This window comes from Micropterus dolomieu, linkage group LG18 (genome assembly GCF_021292245.1).
Source record: "Micropterus dolomieu isolate WLL.071019.BEF.003 ecotype Adirondacks linkage group LG18, ASM2129224v1, whole genome shotgun sequence".
Classification (NCBI taxonomy): Eukaryota; Metazoa; Chordata; class Actinopteri; order Centrarchiformes; family Centrarchidae; genus Micropterus; species Micropterus dolomieu.
Window position 1 is genome coordinate 14,480,939 of NC_060167.1, and position 27,328 is coordinate 14,508,266.

A 27,328-nucleotide genomic window follows, 5' to 3' on the forward strand; every position below is an offset into this window, starting at 1 on the left:
GGGAAGGAGAGGCTAAACTTGGTGAAGCGGAGAATAGAGCAAGGCACATGTCAAATATGAGAAGATCTTGAGTAAACAAAGTATAACACAGAGCAAAGCAAAATCATCTCCCATCCCATCACCGTCTTTCACTCTATTTCCCCCTATCTGCCTCTTTCTCTCTTGCTTCCTTGATCCCCACCTTTCTCTCCTTTTCTCTCTCTGTCTATCGTCTATGCAACATTCGCAATGTTTTATCTGTCCTTCAGTAATTCGGAAAAAAAAAAAACACTGTGCACATCAGCATGACTTGTAATCAGTCAATCAGCAGTGCAGTAAAACTACATGTGCTGGATCAAAATTGGTGATAAAAGCAGTGGTTCTTAAGATTTCTGGACAGCCAAGTACCAGCATGAGAAATCTGTCAGATAACAGTACTATCCAACTGAAAAATCACTCTGTGACAGACATATTTGTTGTCAGAGTTATCTAAATAAACTTAAGGAATCATGTACAGGAAGCAGCATGTGTCTCATTCTGGGATTTGAGCCATGCTTTAACAAACCAGAGCATTAAGAAATTAAGCAAAAGAGCGAATGCAACATAAACACAGAACTACTGTAGCCTATGGTTCGGTTCTAATAATTGCAATTGACAGGGACAAATTCCCTTCTCCCCTGTGTATGTCAGATGGGCTTATTCCCAAACTCCACAAATCCCCCTGTCCAAACACAACCATATGGTCTCCCAGTTGTTCGCGACCAGCTGTGCTACAGAGTATTTGGCATGGGTGCCATGTACTGTAGAAGAGCGCTGACTCCCCCTCCATTCTGACTTAATAAATCCTTTGCAATGAGGCCAAAACTCACTAAGAGTGAAGCAGCACTTTCTGCTTGGCTTTTACCAAAGTGAAAATGGTGCACACAGACGATGATTGCATAATTGGAATACAGAGAATCTAAATTTTATGATAGCAGAGTTAGTGTAATGGTTGACACTGTCGCCTCACAGAAAGAAGGTCCCAGCACTTTCCCAGTACGTTTGGAATTTGAATATTTTCGCTGGTTTAGATTCTCTGGTTTCCTCTTCCTAGAAATGTAATTATGACTGTGTGGCGCAGACTGTGACAGACTACTGTGACCTGTCCAGGTTGTTTCAATGCTATCTGCCCAGTGCATGCTGGATTAGACTCCAGCTTCAGTGTAAAAAAAGACAACAAATATATATTTTAAAAGGTTTAAACAACCATAATGATATGTATCAAGAATCTAGTTTTAAAAAAGTTTTAAGAAATAAATAAAGTGGTTATTTTGTAAGATGGGCCTTCAAACTAAATAAGGAAGCAATAAGTAGTCTTTGAATTTCTTTGCAAATTGAAATTTATTATTATTTCAGTGTTCTACTGTTAATAGTTCTGTGTGATTGTTTGTCATGTATTTGGTTTTGATGGTAATTTATTGGGTTGGCTATAGTGGTGATTGACCGGTAACTGCTTATGAATCACAGGAATAGTCATTGCCAAGGTAACAACTAATGATTAGATTTAGTTTCTAGGACTAGGAGAAACGTGTTTCTGTTTATTACACACTTTGACCACTAACATTCAAATTAACAATCCCAAGGGAATATTTCATACAATCAAGAATGTTTTATGTTCTCAGCATAAAACATGTGTGAACTAATTGGAATCCTTTTTTCAAAAGATTCCAGCCCCTTTGCTTTCAGCCGATGCCATATAACAATTTGTCGTCCATCAAGCTTGAACAACGGTGGAAAGGAAAATGGCTCTGCAGCGATCACTGGGAACAGATGAAATAAGAGGCAAAGAGCAGGGGCATTGGAGCAATTTAAACTCACCTGGTTTGGCGGGAGAAACTCGTGGTTGTTTTCATTCATGTACATATTGTCACCATCAAACTGGAGAGAGAGAGAGAAAATCAGAAAACCGTTAGGCAGAGACCAAAACATCACAACAAGGGGGAAAAAGCTGAGATTTTCAGTCAGTCAGTGGAGATACAAAAACAGTGTAACACTGCAGCCTAATGACTGCGAGTCCTCGGCTTATAGACCTCGATGCTCTGGTGGATGTCAGTAATTACAGTTCATTAGAGACACGTATAATTAGGCCCTGTCAAAGCTTGTGTAACTCGCACACTTTGTCTCAGCTTGCCTACAGCTTGAGATTGTGTGTGTAAGTGAGCGCACACCTAACTGCTGCAATCCCACGGGTGTGACAGGGCGACAAAGGCACAACAGACTGATAATCACAACACTGAGAGCACCAACGGCCATCTAGTTAGTCAGCCGGCAAGCTGGCCAGTCAAGTAAAATCCAAAGCTACATTAACATAATTAAACGACGTATGACAGGTAAGTCAGCCAGGAGTTGGCCCAGAAATTGATTTGCTGTGCCCTGCAGTTTGCAACAACAGCTATAGGAATTTCCAGGGACCTACTTAAAAACCTACTACAAAGACAATTGTTCAAGAAGATTTCTATTTGAAAAGCTGTAGGAGGCTCATGCTCATCCCTCTGCTTGACATAATTTGTGCCGTAGCGCGGGTTTTCCAAATCTCTAGAATGAATGTGGTGATTACAATGCTGCACTGACCATCAATCATATTAGAGGTTGACAAATACTGACAATCTCAGAGAGGCCACCAGACACAGAAGCTGTTTCCCACCAAGCCAGTCACCCTAACCAATCAGTAAGATGGCCGGCGAAATGCAAATCAACACTTTTAGCAACCCTGCCAACCAGCCACCCAGCCACCCAGCTTGTGATCAACACCACAGAGAACGAAAAGAGGTGAGAACAGCCTTTAGTGCTTTTGCCCTTTGCCAGTGAAAGGAGGACAGGGCAACCCCGCTAATTCAGAACTCAGAGAGCTCACAAAGCCTGAAGGGGAGGCTTAGGCTAGAAGAAAGGTGACGCTTTGAGGTTATGAGGATGAGAAAAACGAGGGTGTATCCCTGAACTAATAGTCAAGGAATGGGTAAAGATCGTGTGTAAGTGGGAGGTACAGTAGGAAGGATACTGTATGTCGGAGGGATAGGGAGAGAGAGAGAGAGAGAGAGAGAGAGAGATAAAAAAAAAAGAGGACATAGAGCATGAATGAAAGAGAAAAGAATCTGAGAGGAGGAGGGCTGTGGCAGCAGTACTGGTGATAGAGCCTGTGGTTGTTCTGGGCTGTAGTGTGATTAACACTGGGGTCACAGCCAGAGGCCACAGCTTGAAACACACAGGCATATAAACATGCACACACACACACACACACACACACACACACACTCCCAGAGGCCTTCCCTGCTTCTCTGCCTGACATTGTTTGGCACCAGCCATTTATGAGGAAACAAAACACACCTCAAGACAGCTAGTAGTGGCTGAGATGAATTACCACTGCTACTGTAAGGTCAAGTAACGGGATGGATATGTGCCGACAGTAACTTACTAGGGGTGTTTCTCAAACTGTGAGCAGGGACCAAAATGGGCCACAATCTTTTTTAAAGCCATGTTTCACCACATGTAAAAAGCCACATGTTCAGGGACTAAGTTTACTGTACTCTAGTTATTCACTTGTTCGATATGATCTCTTTGGGGGAATTTTATTTAACATTTTCCATTTAAATTACATTCAAATTCCTCTCCAATAGAGTTTTCTTGCATTTTTGTGTGTATCTTAACATGCCACAGTCAGAGCACCAAACAAACCACCTTAAAAAGGCAATTCCTGGCAACATTATTCAATTTGAAGCCCCAATTCCATTTCCATGTTATCATTCAGCCTCTGATGGAGCTCTTACTTCTAGTGCAATGATTTCTGTCTGATAGCACTATTAGTTTGCGGCAGGAACCCTCATTGTATTCTGCAATAAAAAATTAAATGACTTTCTTTATTGCTCTTGGAAAATGATTTTCCGTGTTGTCCTAATCACATCGTGCTAGATGTGATGGTGTCTGGAGTTTTTTTCCACACCTGCAAACCAAGATCTCAATGAGCAAAACAGGGTAAGTAGAAAACAATTATACAGAATGTCAAGGAGCAAAAAGTCTGCGGTAGTGCTCCTGCAGCACAATGTGAAGGAGTCACTGAGGGCAGAGTTGTTAGAATAACAAAAAAATATCTAAATCTAGGGGAAAGGTTAGTTAATGGTTAGCAACTGGCTAAGTGTACTGTAGTCATGCTACAGTAAAGATACAGGAGGGGACTGTGGCTAACAAATCTCTGCATGACCCTATATTTGCACTTACTCTGTGCCAATTTCAGTTTAATAGTCTGACTCCGATGTGGAGTGTTTTAAAGTGAATAGGACAACATTTTGGTAAACACACTTATTCACTTTCTTGCTGAGCGTTAAATGAGAAGATTGATGTCTGTACTTTAAATGTGAAGCTAGGTGCAGTGACTTCCTGGTTTCCTAGCTGTTTCGCCATGCTTCTAGTCTTCATGCTAAGCTAAGCGAACTGGCTGCTGGCTCTTGCTTCATTTTTAACACAAAAACATGAAAGTGGTATCGATGTTCTCATCTAACTCTTGGCAAGAAAGAGAATAAACGCATTTCCCCAAGTGTTGAACTGTTCCTTTAAAGCACAGACATGGAATTCAAATTGCTTGTGCCCTGAAACATTTTATTCTGTTCTTAATAACTATGAATTGTGATCTGACCCTGCAATGGACTGGAGACCTGTCCGGGGTGTACCCCGCCTTTCACCCAATGTCAGCTGGGATTGGCTCCAGCCCAATGCAACCCTGTACGCAGGATAAGCGGTTGACGATGGATGGATGGATGGATGTTATCTAACCAGGTGAATTTTATCATAATGTACCTTTCAGTAGTAGTTCCACGTTACAAATGGTTGATTCTGACAAAAAAAAAGTTGAAATGGTTTGCTTATTTCATGTTAATACAGTCACACTGTCACCTTCATTATCTAACCGTTGTCTATATTCAAGCATCCACCCAGCTGATATCAACCTGAACACCAACCTCTATGTTTGACTAACTTGAATTTGACCTTTGAGCATGTCATTTATTTTCATCTGAGGTCCCTGCTTTGATTCTCATTTAGATGAAGATGACAAAAGCTCTGAAATGTTTGGAATAAGCCAAATAAACTACAGTAAAAATCCCCTTAGAATAAATGAACAATTGAGGGGGCTTTACAGCAACGGTCTGGGAAAGCTGTCCTGTCTGCCAGGCGGCAGTTGTTGTCTGCAGAAATCAGACAATATTCTGTGCATATAAAATCTTTGTCTTGTCTGTAATCTGACTCGTATGACGTACATCTTTTTCAAGAAGTCATAACGTACTTAGTGTGAACATACGAGCAGTTGACATATGAGAAAAAGGGAGGTTTGTAAGGGAAGGGCGAGCTTGTCGTGTCTCTCTCTGTTTGCTTTCCTGAGGCTTTGAGGTCATTAATCATAGCGGTCAAATCTACAGCAAAACAATTGAGCAAAGGAAAACACAGACAGAGAGAGAGAGGGATAGAGGGTGAAGCGGGGGAGGGGGGAGAGGGTGAAGGTGAGAGAGAGGCGGAAAGCTACAGTGAGATGGAGGAGAGGGGAGTCATGTCGAGTGAGGGAACGAAGAGGAGAAATTTTGAGATAGATTGAGGCTTGAGAAATAGAAGGGACAAGTGAGGCCTGTACAACTGACGCACTTGACACCAGACTCCTGTTTGCATAGCAGAAATGCAAATACATGAGAGGGAGAGCGATAGAGAGGGAGAAAATAAAGTGGGAGAGATGCTATAAATAGTTTTGTGTTTGCGTAAAGCCAAACCAATGTCAGTTTGATGCAGGAAGTGCACCATAGTCGCAGAGGTTACAGAACAACTGTTGACTGGAACACAGCATATCAGAAATGTAGCTTTCCAAAGCCTTCAGACAAGGACTCATCTTACAATTGTATCCATCCATTAAAGAAAGTTTCTATCATAGAACTTCTTAAAACATGAGAAAAATTTGGATTCAGGATTGATTTCTACTTTTACTGATGACTGTGAAAGTAATAGGCTCAGTTTATACTCCTTATACTAGTTTAGCATTCACCAGTCTATTATGTTCAGTGCCACAATAGAAATTTTCTATTTCATTTCCAATACATACTACCTAATCTCTGGTTGTCTGCCAATACTGAGTGCTGATCAGATATTGTTCTCTATTTCCAAAATGTACAATCTTCATAACCTCACCATGTGGAACTTATTGGGACATTATTATGCACCACGGAGGGCTGTGGCACAAAAAATTAGTGACCTGAATTATTTAAAACGTAGCAAAAATAGGGAAGTTTGTGTTAACATTGACAAATAAACTGGATTTAATGTAGATCACTTAGGCCTGCTGGCTTCGGTCAGTAACTGGGCAGTGGATCTCTATTTACGAAAAAAAGGCATTTTTAGATCAGTTTTGTACCAGTTCTATATTCCTACTACGTCGGTTATTTTGCATTCTGTTCAAACCTTAACAGCGCTGCTAACCCGCATTGATCTACACGAGAGGCTTTCCTCGTAAGGTCGCTGTGAGCCCAGCTGTGCTTTACTGTATGTACTGAATACCAAATCACACAACCGGTAACTGGAACCAGGGATGGTTTAGATTTAAAGAAAGATGAGACAGGAGAGATGGAGAAAAAAAAGGACTTAACCCTCCTCCTAGTTTCTTTTTATGGTTACAGTGTGTGCCTCCCTAGTTTTCACCCCAGCGTAACTAATCGCATGTCAGTCAATGTGCCGATGGAAAGAGGCAGCAGTCAAAATACCTGTGTCAGGGCTGTGGTCATTAGAGCATTCAGTGACTCGCTGGCAAGCAAACACACACGTGACTGCACACGCACATACATACAGACATAACCAAAGCACAGAGAGTATGGGGGGATGGTGTGTTGTAAAGCAGATATGGATTTTTACGTGCGGATATCTCCGCTGCTGCGTATTTCACCTTTATGTGTTCCTGTGTGTGCATGTTTGCATGCTATGTATACAACGTGGCTCTGAATGTGTGCATGCGTGCCCACGTGTTTGTGTAATGTATCCTGTCCAATAATACACACATTGATCCTAGCGAGATGAAGATAACAAAGTTAGACCTTCCATAATATTTATTTTCCCATAACAGACCTGCTCAGCCACGCCCAGTCATAACTCCATGCAGATGAAATATGGTCTTCATTACCTTCTAACCACAACACACAGAGAGTAGTGAGAAAAAACAAAATTGCCCTTCTTTCTCGACTGAAAGAGCACGAAATGAATTGGAGCAGCTGAGATTTTTTACATTACCATGACAAATACGGCGGAATGGGTAGGTGAGAGAGAAAAGGGAGAGATAGCAGGGAGAGCGAGAGAGTGAGCGAGAGAGAGACAGAAAGAGAGAGACACACATGACGACAGACAGAAAAGGGCAGATCAGACAGAAAGACCAAATTGTGTGAGAGAGAAAAAAAATCAGCTAAATTTGTGCTCAACTGTAAGCTGTGAGCTGAGAGGAGAAATAAAATAAGGCATTTAGCTGGGGATCATGTTAAACCATGCAAGTGAATGAGTCCCCAGAGAAGAGTGTTCCCTCTCTCGCTTATGATGGACTTAATTGCCTCTATCAGTGTTAAGATATAACATTCATCTCAGGTTTATTGCTCGGCTTTATGGTCTTGTCCATCACACTGAGGGCTTCAAGAGGCAGGCCACTCCTCAAATGGCACACTAAAATAATGAGACAGATTACAAAGCAACAAGATAAAAAAAGAGAAAATAGCATAATTTATGTTTGGAAAATGAGAGTATTTTACAAGAACTCCCGACTGAGCAGATCTGGTATGCGAGCGAGCCGGCAAAGCAGAATGGTTTTGATGGTATGCTGGATGGATTACTCTTTGGTTTCTGGGTCTTTCAAAATGCATGGTTCGTCTGGCTAAAGGCACACACATCTCCCCCACCTCTGACCCCCGAAAGCTCTGGGTAGGTGTAGGGTTTCAGATGGCCACACAATCGTGCCATTGTGCTCCTGTTAACACAATGAAAACAAAGCTAACACATCGCTGACATTCAACTCCCCCCACTCTGCCTAACCTTGACTTCCAACACAACTCAGGTGGAACACAGAAATGGATCATCAAGCAAGGCAGAAATCTGAAAAGAACTCAAAAACAAGATACCAAAGCATAATCCTGTATAAATACCATGGTGTCTCCACACGGACCAAACAACCCAGAATATTCAACATACATTCAAAGCCTAACATGCCTCTGGAGCAAATTGACATTGACATATCATTTAATTTCTTTAAGATGTGGTTCTGATATCCTAAAAAAACAGGCTGCATCTCATCACATGAGGGCTTGAGAACCATGTCTGCATGTTCCATTAAATCTATTAAGTCCACTTGCATTATATCATAGTGCTTACCACACAATAGGAGCCTTTCAAGGGCAGTCGCGGAGGAAGCAAACAAAGGGCCCTCTCTTTCAGGGACCAGTCAAGTAATTCAGAAAGAGCCAAAGACGATTTTTGTGTGTGTAGATCTTCTCCACCAGAACCACAAGCTGCAATTTCACCAAGTCAAGAAAAAAGGTATAGAGTGGAAAAAGACAGCAGCAAGATACATGTTTTTTTTCCCCTCACAAATGCCTTATTCAAAAAGACACTGGAGGAGAAGTGTCCTTCTGTAAAATAGTGCATCTCTGGGTCAGAAAAGTACAGAGTTAGAAAGAAATTCCAGGCAGTATTTGAGAGCAAATGAGGGCTGATTATACCCAATAAATACTCTGATTTGCATATACTTTTGTTGCATTCAACGCAGAGGTAACGTTTTCAGTTCTGTTTGTCTGTCTGTCTAACTTGATCACCACTTAGGAACGTTGATATTGGGTGATCCTGCAGAACTCTTCAACATTTTTTTATGTCCAATGCTAAGGTTTTTAAAATCCTGGCCTTTTCTGCAATATCTGCAAATGGCAAACGCAATATGATTATTGCGGTCATGGAAAATAAGCTATGATTAAGGTATGGTTATGATTATGCAACTAAAACACTTAAAGGTGAATGTTATTGTCAGATCTGTGATGGGACACAAACTCCAATATCTTGTACAGAAGTCAGACGAAGTCCGAACCTCTCTCTACAGCTTTACATCAACATCACACTACTTCCAACATTGTCACTGAAAATTGGATATAAATTATGAGGTGCAGAATTGTCCAATATGGATGTAATTCCATTATTAAATTTAGTCAAAAGCATAGCATCAGCTGCCTTTTGATTTTGCTGTAGTTAGCATGACCATGTAGCCATTTGTAAAGAGGTTACGATTGCTAATACTATGAAGCATATCATAGTAAAATCGCACATTTTGATGACATTTTAGAGCTGAAATGCTTATCAATTAGTCTATAATTCTGCAACTATTTTGATAATTAATTAAGGTTTTCAGTAATTTTACAAGCAAATATGCCAAAGATTCGCCGGTTCCAGCTTTTTAAATGTGAGGTTTTGCAGCTTGTCTTCGTCATGTGTAGTATATCATGACGATAAACTGAGTAAACTGAAGATCTTTCGGATTTGGACCAAAACTAAACAACTGAAGACAAGATTTTGGCCTCTTGAGTAACTGATAAACTGAGAAAATAATCTGTGGATTGGTTGATAATGACAATAATCGTCAGTCGCAGCCCTAATTTCACCTGTAGATGTTGCTAGAGCAACATGGTAAACGTATTTGGACATTTTTCAGTGGTAATGAGTCTGGCGCATTTGAAATTTTAAACAAATGATTCCAGTACAAAGCTTTATTATGTCGAGACAGGATTTAGTTGGTCGCCATTCCCTAATCAGCATGATTGTCTTTCACTGTGGTTCTATGTTTAAAAATGTCTAAACATTTTATATTAAAATAACAAATTAAGAGGAATGTGCAGCTCTGGAAGAGGTATGTGCTCTCTGAATGCTTTCTAGTTAAGAATGTCTTGGTGGAATTTTTATAAAACCTGTGCAGACAATGACATTTATAACCTTTTCCATTCAAATCACAATTATTATCTCTCGCTTCTTTCTGTAGCAGAAAAGCTAAGCATAACTTCAGCTGTTTAAGAACTGTTTTCCCAAGAAACCTGGTGTGCACAAGTACAGTAATTTGAAAACACAATATAGCACCACCAGGGGAAAAAAAACTTCTTTCTGTATTTAGGAACTCACCATGTATTTAAATCTAAATGCAGCATCCAGTAACGTCTACTTCTGTCAATAGGGCTCAAAATAATGCACTGTTCTTTCATTCACTGCCATGCTGACTCCACATCCAGCCTCTGCCACTAGCATTCAGGCAGATTTTTTTATTACCAATCTAATTGCACATTCCACCCTGACAAGAGCTCATTAAACCTTAATTATACACATGTTGTTTTCTACAAACATCTCCATTTGGGTCTCTCTGCCTTGTAATTGTTCAGCAGGGACAACCAGTTGAGATTTCACAGATTGAGAGTGAATAAGAGAGAAAGAGAGAAAGAGAGAGAGAGATAGAGAGAGAGAGAGAGAGGGAGGGAGAGAAAGAGGGAAAGAGGGAGAGAGGGGAGAGAGAAAGAAAAAAATACCAGAGAGGGAGAAAGAGAGAGAAGAGTGTCTGGAAGTAGGTCATGCCTCTCCATAAACAAGGCATGGTTTCTAAAATAATATACCCATCCAGTGGAAGTAATGCCAAACAACCAAGCGAATGTGGAGCTCATGTAATATTTACAGAGCACTAATACATAGATGGCAGGTCTTTTTCTCAGCAACCACCCCCCAACCCCTTTCCACAACCAGAGGTTTCTTTTTTTATCTGTTTTTTTTCCTCTTGCCATTTGAATTTCAGAGAAATCCAACTACATTGATCTGGCAGGGAGGGGGGATTGGGCGGTGTTAAGATGTTGAGTTTCCCTCTCTTTCTTTCAGCCCTCTTTTCTGCCTCTCCTATCTGTTCCTAGCCCCCCCCCCCCATCTCTCTCTCTCTCCCTCTCCCCTGTTCCTCTCTCCATTGTTCTCAACGTGTTGGCTTTGGCTGTGATGTTTTTTCACACATTTGTTACATTTTAGCGAGGGAAAGTGGGCCTTGATCCAGACTCTTTGAGGCATGGGCGATGATATTACTGTGGAGAATCGGCCTTTTAAAGACTTCTTTAAACTCCAGCTGGTGCTGTAAGGTCATCAAGCACTTGTTCGACGTCTGGCCCAGCGTGATCCTTCTGGGCTCGGGACTAACTGGCTATGTCAACTCCAGGCCGGGCTTTCTGGGCATTTGACAGCGCCTGGCAATGCTACTGCAAAAGGGAAAAGACTGTAAAGAAAACCCCTTCAGCATGTTTGCGAGTCCAAGTCCTGTGAGAAAAATACTCTCAACAGATTATTATGTTTGATAGGCAGGAAATTCACAATAGCCTACCTGCAACTACAGGGGGATGACTATGTATATAGTTGGAATGTATAGAAAAAAACAACCATTTGCAGCAGTTTTTTTTCCATGAACAACCATGCATTTTTAAATTATATTGTGCACTCAATCCGTGGCGTTCATCCACTTTTAGTTAGAAAGTTACCCTGCAAGTGGGAAATTATATCATCACATATTTTAGCTACATTGACTTTCAATGGAAATGTCTCTGATGATGACAATATCATGTTATACACTTCACACAATTTTTTACTTGTAATCAAAAACAAAAGTAAGCTACTGCAATCTTCTAGTGTATGTGATGAGTTGATAAAATTAGACCATTAATTGATCGACAGAAAATGTACTGGAAATTATTTTGATTAGTATAAAATAATTTGATCCCCTCTTCTCAAATGTGAGGATTTGCTTTCCTCTTTCTCACATGATAGTAAAGTGAATATCTTTCGGTTTTGGACAGTTGATCGGACAAAAAAGGACTAGTCGTCCTATATATAGGGTATGTTAAGAAATCAGTTTGATGTAATGCATACTGTATATGTGAAGAACAGTTCAATGTATAAATCTGTAGTTGAACATACATTTTCCATATTGTGATATACAGTATATCAATATTATATAAAAAATCCTTATTAATATTCTGATATTGATTTCAGCCATGTCACCTAACATTACTACATTGATTATTTTCCCTCTACAACAAATTATAACTGTTATTATGTATTCAAACTGTATTAATATGCTATGTTATGTTCATGACACCTTTAAATCAGATGTGTTTGACAATCTGTGGTGGCAATGAAATGAGATGTCTATCACAGGCCATCCGGTGTCACCGCCACTTAACACTCAAAAAGCATCAAGTGTCCATACTGAGCCTTTCAGTCATCGCTGGGGACTTTCTCAGCCTGTCACTGTTGACACTTACTGTATGCATCATTGATACCCACCCTGCAGCGGAAAATAAATAGCCTGTCATCAGATCACTCCTGCTTTGCAATATTACAATTATCTTGGCAATGTAATTTTGTTTTTTTAGAGCAGACATTTGTTTTGTGTCTCTGTTTTGTTTTTATTATTCAGTTGGTTACTTAAAATATTCCACTCTTAGCACAATTACAGTGGAACATCACTCAGTTCTCACAAACATCAAACTGTACGGTGTGATGTGAGCCATGTCAAGATAAACAAACATGACATATTAAACAGGAAAATGAGTCACTCTTATTATCTCACCAAAATAAATCTGGAAAACACTAATTATAACAACCTGTGCCTGATCCTGACTGATTCACCCGTTCTCTGGCTGTCTGTGTATGTATGTATGTACAGTGTTTGTGTGTGTGTGTGTGTGTGTGTGTGTGTCTGTCACATTCTTCTCCTGCTGCTGCCTTAATAGGCAGTCTCTTAGATATTCGCTACAGAATTGCGCTCATGCAATATTAATATCACACCAAAATATGGAAGCCGTAGCCCCCACCCTATCTCTCACTCCCTACATAATTGACTATGCAAGGCTCCAAATCAGCTTGGAAAAAGAGAGAAAGACACAGAGAGACACAGCAGGGGAGAGAGAGACATGCAGAAACCAAGGGAAACAGAGAGAGAGAGGACTCCTGAAACAATCCTGTCATCTGTGCACTACAGCAGATTCTGAACCTTCACCCTATGTATCGCTGTCAAGCCAGTGGAGCTAAAACAACAACAACAATAACAACAACTACAACGGTGGCTCAAACACCGACTCCGGTTGGATAAGCATCAGCTTATCCAACCGGAGCTTAAACAAACCTCCACTCTGGCAGCTCTGAGAGACTTTGATTCATTGTATTTTATTATTGAATTTCATTGTATAGGTTCCTGTAGTTCCGTTACAGATGACAATAAAACTTTAACTTGAACACATGACACCATGCATGCAGTATTGGTAAGATGAGTTTACTCAGTAAACCTCACTGATCCACCAGTGGGTCAGTCATGCTGTGTAAAACTTTATAAACCCACATAAGGTTATAAAAGATTCTAATTATATTCTAAAGTTTCCAAAGATACTAAATGTGTATAAAATGATGCACAAGATATTTTTCCATTTGATGAAATGACCATTGAAACATAAAGTCTTACAGAAGACATGCATGGTACTTTTAGACTTAAAGCAACCATTTGGAATTTTTGACCATTAATAAATCAATGGAGCAATGTTTTATGAGTGGGTCCTCATTTTATTTGTTCTTGCGTATGCACACAAGCACCATGCACGGGCAAAAGACATGCAGCAGAGGGTAAGGTAAACATTGATGTAAAGAATGTAGGTATCAAATGTTCAAAAAACCTGCAAATGTTTTATGATGCAGAAAATGCATCCAAAGTGTTTGTTAGACCCCAAGGATACACCCAATGCAATGTGTTGAAGAAAACTGAATGGTATGGGAGGCAGTCAGCTTAGCTTTGCACAAAGACATAGGGGCAACAGCTAGCCTGGCCTATGGCAACCCTAAAGTTCATGATGTATCCATACACATCAGTAGTATAAAATGGCAATCAGTAGTTTTTGAGGGACTTACTGTATGTGCCTAACTATTCCATGCTGAACAACAGCCCGGGTGCAGTGGCTTCTCAGTCTCTCCCTCTATAACCACCAATTTCTGCTTGTGTACAGATTAAACAAACAAGATATAACATGTTAAAAGTGGGGTAAGCGGCTCTAATCGAATACACGTCTTTTTGTCAAATTTAACTAATATTTCCTCAGGGTCCGCTAGCTAGTCTGATCTGTGTATGTGTGTGTGCTGAAAAAATATCCATTGTTTGTACACAGCTCTGGGTCTATAATTGGGAAACAAACAAAATGGCTCCCACCACGCCACACAACACTATTCCAGTTATTCCAGCCATTATTTGTGAGTCAGGAAACTTTAAATAACTTGCCCACGAATATTCAGTCTACTTTCTACTTTGCCAAGACATGCTGCTGTTGTCATATCTATAGTAGAAGGACAGATGTGAGTGTCGCTGTTTGGAGTTGTTGTGCTGGCTCTGGGACCATCTTGTCCACTCTGCATGTTTGCTTTGCAGCAGCAACTGTAGCGACAGTTTGCTAACCCACAACTCAGCGCAGTATTTGTCATAGCATTGGATTTCTCCAGAATCGTGTTGGAGGTGCTGGTTGGTGGATTTTTGAACATTGCATAGACCCAGGGAAGTTGTTTTCCCCTGCTTCCAGTCTTTATGCTAAGCTAGTCTAATTACCTCCCGGATCCAGCTCTGTACTTAACTTTTCCTTAAAGTACTTAGGTCAGTAAGAGCTTAATAGTCTTCGCTATTCATAAAATCCCATTGCCTAGCCCTATGGTATACGCTCATACTCACTGCACTCATGTGCCTGATGAACATTATGCACTGTGCACTTGTGACTTTAAAGAAGATTTCATATAAACCAACAAACACTGATTTAAAGAGTTACATTCTATTTTAGGGCAGAGATTCCCCTCAAAGCCCCCAATAAAACAAAAGCCCCCCCCTATTTGTTTACATGCAGGGATGCAGAGATCTCTGCAGAGCAGTGGGGGTCACGCCCTCTGCACTGAGCATTTTAAAAAATGAACTGTAGGCATTTAGAGCCATAATTGATGTTGAAAGAAGGAAAAGAAAAAGGTTGCGGGGGCAGAGTCAGTGGTTGGGGGGAGGGAGAGGTGGGCAGTGCACCTTGACAGGAAACATAGAGGTGAAGAGCAGGAGTTGGAGGTTAGCTTGACAGAGAGAAAAGAAGTGATGGTTGGGGGGAGGTCTCTGCGGAAGTAGCAAGCCCACTTTTAACTGAACCGAGGATGGTGAGTGGTGGTGGGGTGAGGCAGGGGGAGACAGATAGAGATCAGGGGAAAATAAAAGGGGTGTGCAGGGGAAGGAAGAGGGGAGGAAGGAGAGGAGCTGCGAGGTGTGTGTGTGTGGGGGGGGGGGGGGGGGGGGGGGGGGGGGGGGGGGGGGGGGGGACCTACTGCACCTTGACACTTGCTCTCGCCACAGCACCTGATAAGTGCAATGGAAAAACGTCTGGTTTCCTCATGCATGTTAAGTGGTTTATATTCTCCTCCTCTCCATGCAGCCTGTAGCTACAGTCTGCTACTGTACTGACACTACACCCAGATAATAACAGACAAAAGGAAATGACAGAAAACCATAGAATGAGTGAAAAAAGCACATATTGTCTCCATTTGTATTGTGGTTTTTTGGGGGGGAATGAATTCTAATCTGTGCGAGAGATGTGATCTTTCAATTGGTGCTGAACAAAACAAGTAGGCCTTTTAGAAATGTCCTTCCCTTACATTAATGTTTATCCATAACGTTACAACATGGCCTTCTTCATTCTATAAACAACGTCTGCATAGAGATTTAGATGCAGAGTTTAATTTGTGCAACAGAGGATCAGATGACAGTGGATATATATCTTTACTACCTCACACATTAACTGACAAGGAACTCATTCTCATGATTTGTAAGTGGGTCTCTCCACAGAACAGCATTAACAATATTCACTTTAGATAACATATGATTCCAGGCCCTGGGAGAGGATGGGTTTCTTAGAAATGCTTTGTTAGCACTCTCCCCCTTGATAAATGATTGAGGACATGTGGCCTGAGACATCAATACAATCTCTGTTGTAATTAAAAAAGGTGCGCACCAACAATATTACACAGCTTTCGCTTTGTCTGTCTCTGTCTCTCTCTCACTCACTCCCTCTCTGTCTCTCCCTCGCTCACCCACTCTTCCTCTCATTGAGCCCTGGAGCAGAGAGGAGATAATTCAAAAAGCACTTGCATGGAGTGAAACATGAAAAAGGGAGACATATGAAATTAAATTCTCTCTTTTTCGCTCTATTGTTCTTTCATTTTCTCTCCTTTGTTACATAAATGCATAAAGGCAAGACAAGCTAGATTCTAATTATGATTTTTACAATACTAAAAGATTTATTTTTTTACTAAAAAAATTAAAGAAAGGTGTCACAAACAAAGTAGACTTACTGTCCCAGCACTTTGTCAAAGTCAAACTACTGCAAGTGCTGCATCACTAAACTTCAATTAATATAATCTTTTTTTCTTTTTTCCAAACATCCTCATGAACAATTATATAATAAAATTGTTGAAAAATGTGACTTTGATGTCCCAATACAGATTCTTTGCAACAAAAGAAGTAGAATTAAAGGCAAAAAAAATTTTCTGCACTTTATCATCTTTGTCCTTCCTTCCTATTAAAAACCTAAAACAGGTCAGAAGCAGAAGCATTATATCCAGAAACCATTGCGTGCCATTGTTCTGTGTGAACACAAATACAGTGGGAGACGGTTGGGTAGCCTATCAGCTGCTGTGAGAAGCTACCAGGCAGATACCACACAAACCACTAAGTCAGGTGTGTGCTTTATTGGGAGCCTTGCAGTGGCCAATGATGGTTTAAGGATTGGAGACTGAGCAGGTCTATCAGAGTGAGTTTAACGATGTTGAACTTTGGGTTGTATTGTTTCCTGGCCATTATTTGAGTCCAGCTATTAGTTGTGGTCTTTAACAGTTGTTTTTATGCAGAAGCTTTTGGACACTGGATCAAGAACTTCCAGCTAATGTGCATCCATGGGGCACATACTTTAGAAAAACGAAATATTTGAGCAATGATAAACTGCGAATTTCAACACTGCTTCTGAACTTCTATCCTGCGTTTGGACAGTCCTGCTGTGCATGTGGTGGAAGGCCTCTTACTGTATGGATAAGGGGTTAAATGTACGCATGTAGGTGTGGATGAGACCGACGGATGAGGCGGGACAGAAGCCTGGGAGAGATGAGTCTTACCCCAGTAGAGGGCAGTCTCTTGCCGTCAGGGTTTGGGCGCATGGGCAAGGAACTGTAGAGCCTCACACCTCGATCTGCAGCACCGTATCTGCTCTGGAGGAGGAGGAGAGAGAGAGAGAAAGTTTAAGTATATTTTCTTCCTTTTACAGAGAATTCAGTGTGAAACTTAACATGGATGAAACACTTCAAACACTCACACAAAAGTCCCAATAAAAAAAGTGAATCTAATTTGTTTCAAACTTATTTAGTTTTCAAACTTACTTAAGTTTTATTTTCACATCCAAAGTGCAGGGATCATTCATACTGTAGTTCTTCTCGTGGTCCTCACTTTGTGAGTGTTTCATACATCTCCACCATGTCTGAGACCCTGCACACTGGCTGCCATGTTAAATTACATCACCTCATGGTGAAGTACCACACATAATAACTGGATAAGGTTGGCTCAGTAGCGGCACTAATGGAACTAAGCTGTTGTGTTTGGTAGCCAGGGTTCCTGTGCTCTGCTCCACTGTACTCTACTGACTCCATCTTTCTATACATTACATAGCTGATAATTAGAGTGTAGTGGGTTGTAAGCCTCCGACACCTCCCTGTACTTCCCCATGTGGGTTTTAGCTGTATAACACAACCTGAAGGAGTGGTGGCAAAGCCCTCAGTAGTTGGGAAGCTAATGATTCGCAACATGTGGTCCCTGCCAGGGAAAGACGGTGCAGCTCAGTGGGGTTCACACCGTGGCCTACAGCCACAGCGGGGGTACATCCCAGGATTCACTTCAAATCTCACTTACTCTATTTCACTCCTTGTCTTTATCACTCTTCTCACTTCACTCTCAACAATACGCAACTCACTGCACCTCTGTGATTCCTTACATCTACATTTTTGTTCTGTAACATCTGGTCAACAGTTTGCATGTCGTTTCTGTCATCTGATTTGACAGGGAAAACCTATTGTGTGTGTCTTTGTCTTTGATCAAATGAGGTACATCTCTTTCTTTCTGGTGTTGGAGAGTCCATTTTAGCTTCTGTACGCTGTGTGCTGCTAAAATATAAGCTGCAACTGGTGATGTGGAAACTGGTTTCTCACAAATAAGAGGATAAAACATGAATTTAAAATAGGCAATGATTATGTTTGCTGCCTGCCATGTATATTGCTTAATGGCTTGGCCACACTTCATACATACAGTCTGCTAATGAGGATGTGATGTAGATTATTGAGGGAGAAAAAACACAGGGCAGGTATCTAGAACAAATATCACATAACCGCTCTCTCTCAAAATGTGTCTTTTACTTGCTTCACTCTGTCTTTCCCCTTGTTCTTTTTAGCATTCATGGTGTCACCTCGTCAACATACACACCCGAACAAAAAAAAAATCACATGCACACAAAAACACCTAGAAACGCATGTAATCACACAGACGCAAATATATTTAAGGGCAGGGCCTCAGATTGCTATGCAGTGAGAAATGCCGTGTTTGACTATATTTAACAACTGAGTGAGAAAACATCCCCGAAGCACCCAAAACTGGCCCTGCCTTTCACTTCTAGTCAGTCACGTGCACACATGAGCATAGCAGGCCTCAGCTTTTACAATGGAAGCGCCATAAATGCACCTTTGCAGACTGTGTTTATGGGCCTAAATGCATAGTGATTAACATGCAGTGAAGCCCAGAAGCAATGTATGCAAAAGCTTATGCAACATACCGTGCATGAAACAAGAAATCAAATGGCGTAATCACAAACACTATACAGTGCAGGCTATCCCCTGAGGCAGAGTGAGAGTACTTGCTGTGTAAGGTTTTGATTTCCTGTGCTCATTATGAAAGGTGAAAACAGATGAGTAGACAGCAGTGGCCATCTTGTCGATATGGTTTGCGTAATGATGACACAGCATTATTAAAGAGAACTCTCATTTTCAACTTTCCACGGTGGTGCACCGTCCAAACAACCAACAACCAAAACCCACAAAAGCAACCCTTCTGAATTTGCAGTGTGGTTTTTTTTGGTAACATGGATGTATTGTTTTCCTATAGTCAGAATTTGTGACGATGAAATTACTTTCTATAGCGATACACAGTAGGTCTGAGAGAGATTCTTTTTTTTGTCTGACATGACACCATGCGATTTTGGTCATAATCAGCAACCTGACCCAGTATGTTGTGTCCTCTAGTCAGACATTTCTTTTTCTTTCTACTTTGCTACTGTAAACTAACTGCACCTCTCAATGGAGACTTCTTTCTTTCATGGCTTGTTAGGTAGCTTGCCAGTATCTCGGATAAATGAATGCCTCGCAGAATAGCTGCTTTAGCCAGCGAAGGAGCCCCAGTAAGTGAATGTTTGATATTTCTCCAGTGTGCCAGGCTAATCTGGCCCTGTGGCATGCCATTACGGGGCTAATAACAGCTGTCTGCGGCCTGGAGGGGACACAAGCAGTCCTGGCTGCACTAACTGGCCCTGACAGACTCATTAGGAGTGCTGGCACCCAGAACAGCAACAGCCAAACTCCTCACATTTCCTTGCTGGCTCACAACAGTTTGCAAGTGCAAGAAGCATTGTTCTCTACACTTGTTCTCTGACACCTTTCTTTTGTTTTCTAGTCCTCACTTCACCCTTGTCACCTCTCTTTCACTTTCTGGCTGGCTTTGGGTTTCTACTAAACCAGATGCTACCAGCCGTTTACCAGCTCTGCTCGACTCCATTACCACACTTTTTTTGTTTTATTTTTTTATCCCCTACACCTACACTCTGGTTCACTTGTTTCCTCCCGCTACCGTAAGCTTCTCTGACAACAGTAACAGTAAATTAATAAATACACGAATAAATAAATAAATAAATAAATCTCTTACAGTTTCTAACTAACTTTGGTGTGCAGCCACAGGAAGATGCTGCACCACACCAGGAAGAGACTGGCATCCTCTGAACTTTGTATCAGTTACTGTGGCTGGGCCCTGTTTGAGGACAAGAGGGACTTCCCCAGGCAGACAGCAAAAGCAAACATTGTCCTGTCGCACAGTAGAGTCAAGCCAATCAGTACAAGCTGAACAGGCAAACAATAAACACAGAGCCAATGATGGTCGTCTGGCTGTAGAACCATTAACAATGGGGGGGAGGGACACAAGGCTGTGATATGCTTTCTCGCACGACACCTGCCATGTGACAAACTTGTTGGTACTGATTATACTGACTCACACAACAGTTTTGTATTGTGTTGAAAAAGTATATTCGCTAAGTTTGATTGAAATGTCACGCCACCACGTGATTTTATCGAGGCCACATGATACATTGGCTGATATTATTGACCAAGATTATTATTTATCATATATTTACTGTTACTGTCATCTTTGATATAACAGTAAATATGATCATCCAACTGTAAAATCTCTTCACTCAGACATATCCTTATCACATAATGTTTCTTTGTGATTTTTATGTCAATATAAAAACATCAAAGGAGAAGAAAAAAGAATATCAGCTGATATTTTGTCATCGGATTTTGAAGAAATCTCAATATCCTGTAAAATCCATTATCTGTTAGGCTCTATCATCTTAATTTTGCTCCATATCAGCAGCCTAAAGCACAGAAGGCACTACGATACATCTACTCATTAGATATCAGCGTTGGCTTTGCCCTTTTATTGGTGCGGGTGGTGGGGCACTGTAAAGCCAAAAGGCACAGCTGTGAGGGTATAGTTACCTGAAACGTTAGCTGTTGCATGTTATATTATTTACGCAGATCTGGTCTTAATGGAACACATGTGTGTCTGCAGCCAACATTCTTCCCAGATTAGCTTAAAAGGCCTGCACACATCAGACTCCACCGATGAGAGGAATGCAAGGCATAGACCGGCTTATGTGGAAACCCTATCACTCATCTATGGTATACAGTAATGTATGCATGCACACACACAATCATGCATGTACTACACACATACTGTATGACATACATTACGGAGACAGTGTTCCGTACTCTATGTACAGTATGCACTCAGCACTGCATGAACACTGACATTAGTAATATGATCAATCAATAATACAAAACATTAACCTCGTTCCAAATAGCCATCCAGCCCCTGCATTGTTTAATTCTGTTCCCTTAGATGCTGTTGTTCCTGAAATTTCAACTGGTAAAATACATTATCCTGTCAATTCTGTTGTGTAAACATATTGCATAATATCAGTCAGATTTCTAGCTGTGGTGGTCTGACAGTCAACAACAGAGTATGAATCACGTTTTCAGTGGTTTTTAGAGACTTTAGTCTGAGACAAAACTGACTACAGTGTGCAAATTTGGTTTGCATATTGCATTGTGATGAATCATTTTCTGTCATAGATTTTACACTGAATGTGATATAATTGTATTTTACGACACATGATTCAGATGTTTCACTGTGCTTTACATTCACAGGCTTTTTACATACATACTTTTTAGCTTCAGGTTGACATTTAAGCTGAATTTCCAGCTCAGTTTGGAAGGGTGTATAGTATGTACTTCAGTCCCACTAGGATTTTGAAATGACACATAAGGTTTCTTAACTTTATGAAAACAACTTTATTTTGCAGGGACTTGGGAAGGATTTTGTGACATCTTTTGTCAATTTATCCACAGTATCAGATCTGATACCATCTAGCCCCATAGACCTTCAACACACTCACATGTCAGTGGTGATTCTTTCAAAGGGAAGGGCAGATTTAAATTATACCAGTTTACCAGAAACTATGAGATATGAACATGCATTATTATATGGCTCAAGGTTCAGGTATAGGACTGTGTTTAGACTCTATTGTCTCTCTCTAATCTTCCATTGCAGACTGAAGACTGTTATTTACGATGGTGTATTAAGGCCATTGTAGGTAAAAAAAATAAATAAATAAAATAATTAAATTATGGAGCAGGGATATAGATAATATTCTGAGAAAAATTTCACAAATTTACAAGAAATAAAATTTAATATTCTCTGAGATTAAAGTCACAAATGTATGAGGATGTTCAGATGTGCTTGTGTTATTAAGGGCTACTCAATAAAAAGAAGGTATTCAGAACAAGACATCACATATAAGCTACTTTCACCAGCCAGTATTATGCAATGCTTCTTTCTGTTCAAAGACCAAATAATTGAACGGCAGACATTTATAAATACTACTAAATATATAAAGACTACGATGTGACACAATCTTTCATGAGGCTTTGTTGCAGTCCCTCATATGCCTAATTGTCTGCAAGGTCCACCTCTTCTCTTATGATCTCATGCGCTGACTCTTGTCTTGTATTATTAATGACTCTCATAAATTTATCACTTTAATCTCAGAAAATATCAGATTTTTTTCTTGTACATTTGCAGCATCAGCATATTTGATGACGTACTTGATTGTGCATGATTCTTTTAAGGTTGTATTCACATGGTTAAATGTACTGTTGAAACAAAGCGTGTGTGTTTGTGTTCATGCGTCCATGCATGCCTGTGTGCTGGTGTGTGTGTGTGTGTGTGTGTGTGTGTGTGTGTGTGAGAAAGAGGTGTCAAGTGCGGCCTAAGCAGCTCGACCATAACCAGGACATGAACCCAGGGGCTACCTGCCTCGGGCCACTACTGACACTCAAACTACTGATCACACCACTGGGAATATCCAGTCAACACCAGCGTTTGAGCCGCAGCTATTTATAGCTGACTGCAGCTTTTACAGTGACTCTCCATCCATCCCTGGTGTAAACTCAAGTGAGCTTGTATGTACGTACATGCTTATGCTTGTGCTTCTAGGTGGGAACAGCTGATTACATAATAATCACTTTAATTCAAATTAATTCATTATAATTCAATAATTCAAACACAACTTTGCCTGTGTGTCTCCTATCGTCTCTTCTTCTTCTCTTCTGTTGTCTTGTGGCTTCTCTTCATCCCTCCCTGTGCCTCCACCCTTCCTCTTGCTGCCTCATCTTGTGTTTATATTTCTCCGATCATTTTTCTTGTTCCACCAGTCAACACAGATCGTAATTTACACGCGAGCACAATACATCAGCTGAAGATTCTTAAGCTGAACCTCTGACAACATTCATCGATCTCTCTATATGGTTCTTCTATTCCTTTTCTATTTACTCTCACCTCAGTCTCCTGGCATTTCAACGTGCTCATGTTGTTTAACACTGACAACATACAGTGGTAAGTGAGGATGAGGAGGTCACGTGCCTTTGAATGTGACATTTTCTAACCCAACTCATCCCATGATGTTTTCTACTATAGGTGATAGAAAACCTAATTTAAACCTTATCAATGTTGTGGGTTTTTTTTTCCTTAACCCTAACCTTGGCATTAACCACAGGCGTTGCATTTGTCGAAACCTGACTGTTACAAAACCTTTTCATGGGAAGCTGAAAATGTTTTGCTATTTAAAGAAATACAATTAATAGTGAAAGTGGAGGTTGTGCATCTGCAACACAGTTTGGTTTTCCGACCGTGTGCTCATTTCTCAAACTTTTATGACACTGTGCCACTCGTCCTTTCTCTTCCCTGTCTCTGTCGTGTTCTTTCTAACTTGACTTTGTGTCTACCTGCAGCTACAGAGGGCTGTCACAGATTCTGTATGGAACACTGGAACAACAATGTAGAGCTTGGCTGCATGTTTTTAGGTAGGTAGATAGGAAATTCAGCAGCACCATCTAAAATTGTACCAAAGCTTAGACACTAAGTACAGTCGGCTGAGGGGATGATTGAGTGGATTAAAGGCAGCTTTTTTGAACTCTCCACATGGAAAAATGGAAAGACCGTTATAGATGCAATTAAAGATTTTTGCCCCTGTCAATGGCAATACAGTTTGTTGTAGCATCCATCAAAGTGCAAAATTAAAAACTAAAGTGGTTCTGTTCAAATGAAAGCCGAGTAATCAGGCTTCATCTACACTGAAGCTGAGTGGTGATGAATTATGTCTCTTATTTACATCACAGGCAATTTTAAAAAAGACATCTATAACACTAAACCTCTTACCAAGGATAACATGTACTGGAATAAGTACTGGCGATAAAAATTTGATAGCTTTCGTTTCTGTCACTTTCTCCCTCACACACAAACATGCCTGCCTTTTGTATTACGTTTGACACAAAAGCGAGAGAGATGGAGCACATTAATAAAGTGCAGTCATTGCCCTTGCTCTCTCTGATACAGAGGAGAGAAAAGAAACTTTTCATTTTCATTTCTGTTTCATATCTGTTGTTGGGTTTTTTTCAGAACCCCTCATCTTTTTTTATGAGGCAGTTTCCTAAAGGCAAAACAACATGGTGTTACAACAATACAACTTACAACCAACAACTGACAAGCAGAGCCAGCACCTCGGCTGTACGCTGGCCACGACTAGTGTGTTACAGGCAAGAAACAGATGGTTGGGAGAAGATTTAGCTAATACAAAAACAGGGGATTTTCTCTTTTCTTTTTTTTCACCAACAGAAGTAAAGGCTAGATTATTTTAATACAGGCAGAAGCTGAGGAGGATAATTCCTTAACAAATTGGGATTGCTGTGGAGAGCAGATCCTCACAAATGTCAGTTTGCATCTGATTTCATGAGAAATTCTGTCACTGTGATATAAATGTTCTCATGTTTCCTTCAAGAGAACTTAGCAAATATACCACCATCTGTGCTGCGCTGTAAGGGTTTTTAGCAACACAGTAATACTGAGAGTGAGACAGGAAAAGGAGCAGTGCTGACATCATAGTTGACAAATAATAATAATCAATCATCAAGTCTTTTTTTCAGCTTTTTCCAGCTTGTCAAATGTGAAGATCTGCTGTATTTCTTTATTTTAACTTGTTGTGAATAGAGTGTTATTGGATTTTGGACTGTTGGTTGGATAAAAACTGCAACCTGAAGATATCAACATGGGTTCTAGGAAATCATGATTGGGATTTTCCACTATTTTATGACATTTTATAGACTAAAGATTAATCTGACGAATAAATTACAGCTCAATCAATTATGGAAACACGTATTTGCATCCCTAAAAGGTGCCAAAATGTTCAATGCATGTTACATTTTGGATTGTAATGACAGTGTAATCTCTTATTTGCATTACTTTGTACTCTTATGAGGAATATAAAATGAACATGACCATGTTCATTTAAATGTTGGAATCCAAATCAGTACGGAAAAAAAGCCCCTTCACGTCATTAAATTTAAATTTCACCGCAAAGCATTTTGAATGCTTTGTTAATGTTTGGATGTATTTACTGAAATAAAAGCATTACATTTATGAGATGTGTGCTGCAGAGGAAGTCACTGTCTATGTTAGGGCATCTAGTACAGTAAGTCAGCTTTAGCAGCCTATTTAGAAGTTCAATCACACATCGGAGGGAGAGAGAGAGAGCGGCAGTGAGGATAGGAAAAGACAAGGCAGCAAAGACAGAGTAGGAAGAGTGAGAGCAATAGAGGAGGCAAGAAGAGAGGCAGAGATGGAGAGATAGAGGGAGAGAGTTAGCTGAGAGTTGATATGCTGACTACAGGCAGTTGATTTGGTTTCAGAGAGCATTGTTACGGTGCTTTGAATTAATGCCTCCCAAAGAGTCCAATTGTGATTCTTGGGCTGTGCTGACAGAATATTTGACAGCCTAGGGTGAGCTGCTGATCTCAGCTGAATCCTCTGTTCTCTGTGTGTGTGTGTGTGTGCGTGCATGTGTGTATGTGCACATGCGCCTCTGTATGAATGTATGGTGGATACCCAACACATTCACACACCTACACATGTTCAGATATGTGTGGATGTGCAAAACAGTCAAAACACCCACACGAATATGTGTACAGACTCCCACAAACACACATACGGACACAGAAAGACAGAGTGGACAGTGTGTGATACAGAGACTAAAATGAACCAATGCATTAATCAAATCCTAAATGACTGTTAACTAAGCGCTAACACACACAGACACAAACAACCTTCATATGCAGGTAATTTCAGCACATTCACTTAATCAAGATGAAGCAGTTTGACCAAGGCTTTCTTTTCTTTTCCCTGCAGGAAACATGTTGTTCCTCTGGGCTGCTGGAAGAATGAAAAAAACACAGACAAGCCCAGTGCTTCATTAAAGGGATAGGAAGAAAAAAAGAGATGCTCCATCAAAATAAACGTGCTGCACAGTAGCGGTCCAGTTTGACGGCAGCTCGACATCATGAAAAATCATTTGTGAAAATGTAAGTCACAAAACTGCAGATTCTGCAAATATAAAAATTATATTCATCATGTGAAGTCTCTTGATACCAAAGCTACTCTTATCAATTACGCTAAAAAGGTGCTCTAAGGAGATGGATGGACTGTAGGCAGTAAAGACTGAAGAAAATGACATTACCAATCTAGATAAAAATTTAATACCCAATATCCATTTAATTGAATAGGGTTTGCTAAACACGTGCATGGATACAAATCAGTGTTATATACAGAAGTCTTTCACGCTCAGAGAAACATACAAGTCTATTGCATATAATGCCTAACCTGTGTACACACTAAGCCTATATGTACCTATAAAATTTAGTCTACATAGTGTAGTTAATTTATTTAAGATCTCATTATTTACTCTCATTTGGCAGAGCTTGTTAATGAGGCATCTGAATACAAACTGATTTCAATGTGTAGTTAAAGAAAACCCCCATGTTTTGTAGCATCCTGTCGTGACCAAATTCTTTCATTCATTTAATTTTAAGTTCACTTTGCCCAGATGCCCATACCAGAACTGTAGACTTAATTACATTAAATGTAAGAACAATAAGAAATACTTAAAAACAGACCGACAGAAAGACTTGCATACACTCCTTAAATATTTAATTATGAGGGCTATAAATTGAATTGTCTGAGCTATGTCAGACAGCTTTGAAAAAAGGAAAATCTATTTTATTATTTATTATATTTCAAATTTTAGTTGAAACAAATAGCTGAATAACCAATTTGTGAGTCAAAAGAAAATTTACCAAATCTATTTTGATTATTGATTAATCGTTTTTCTGTCAAAAATTGGTTTCATTAGTATGAGAATTTGCTTTTCTCGGTTTTACGTCACCGTAAATTCACCTTTTTTTCCCCTCAGATGGAACAAAACATTACATCACATTGGGCTCCATG

General features: G+C 40.2%; 1 protein-coding gene across 5 annotated transcripts in view; it reads right to left on the bottom strand.

Moving 5' to 3' along the window:
* Positions 1-27,328, bottom strand: part of tox2 (TOX high mobility group box family member 2) — a 118,366-nt gene that overhangs the window by 45,536 nt on the left and 45,502 nt on the right. For all 5 annotated transcript variants that reach the window (XM_046076482.1, XM_046076485.1, XM_046076483.1 and 2 more), the window contains exons 2-3: positions 17,242-17,334; positions 1,837-1,896 (exon numbers count right to left, since the gene is read on the bottom strand). In XM_046076482.1, coding sequence (XP_045932438.1) covers positions 1,837-1,896; positions 17,242-17,283 — 102 coding nt within the window. In that variant the 5' untranslated portion in view covers positions 17,284-17,334. The remainder of the gene's footprint in view (positions 1-1,836; positions 1,897-17,241; positions 17,335-27,328) is intronic.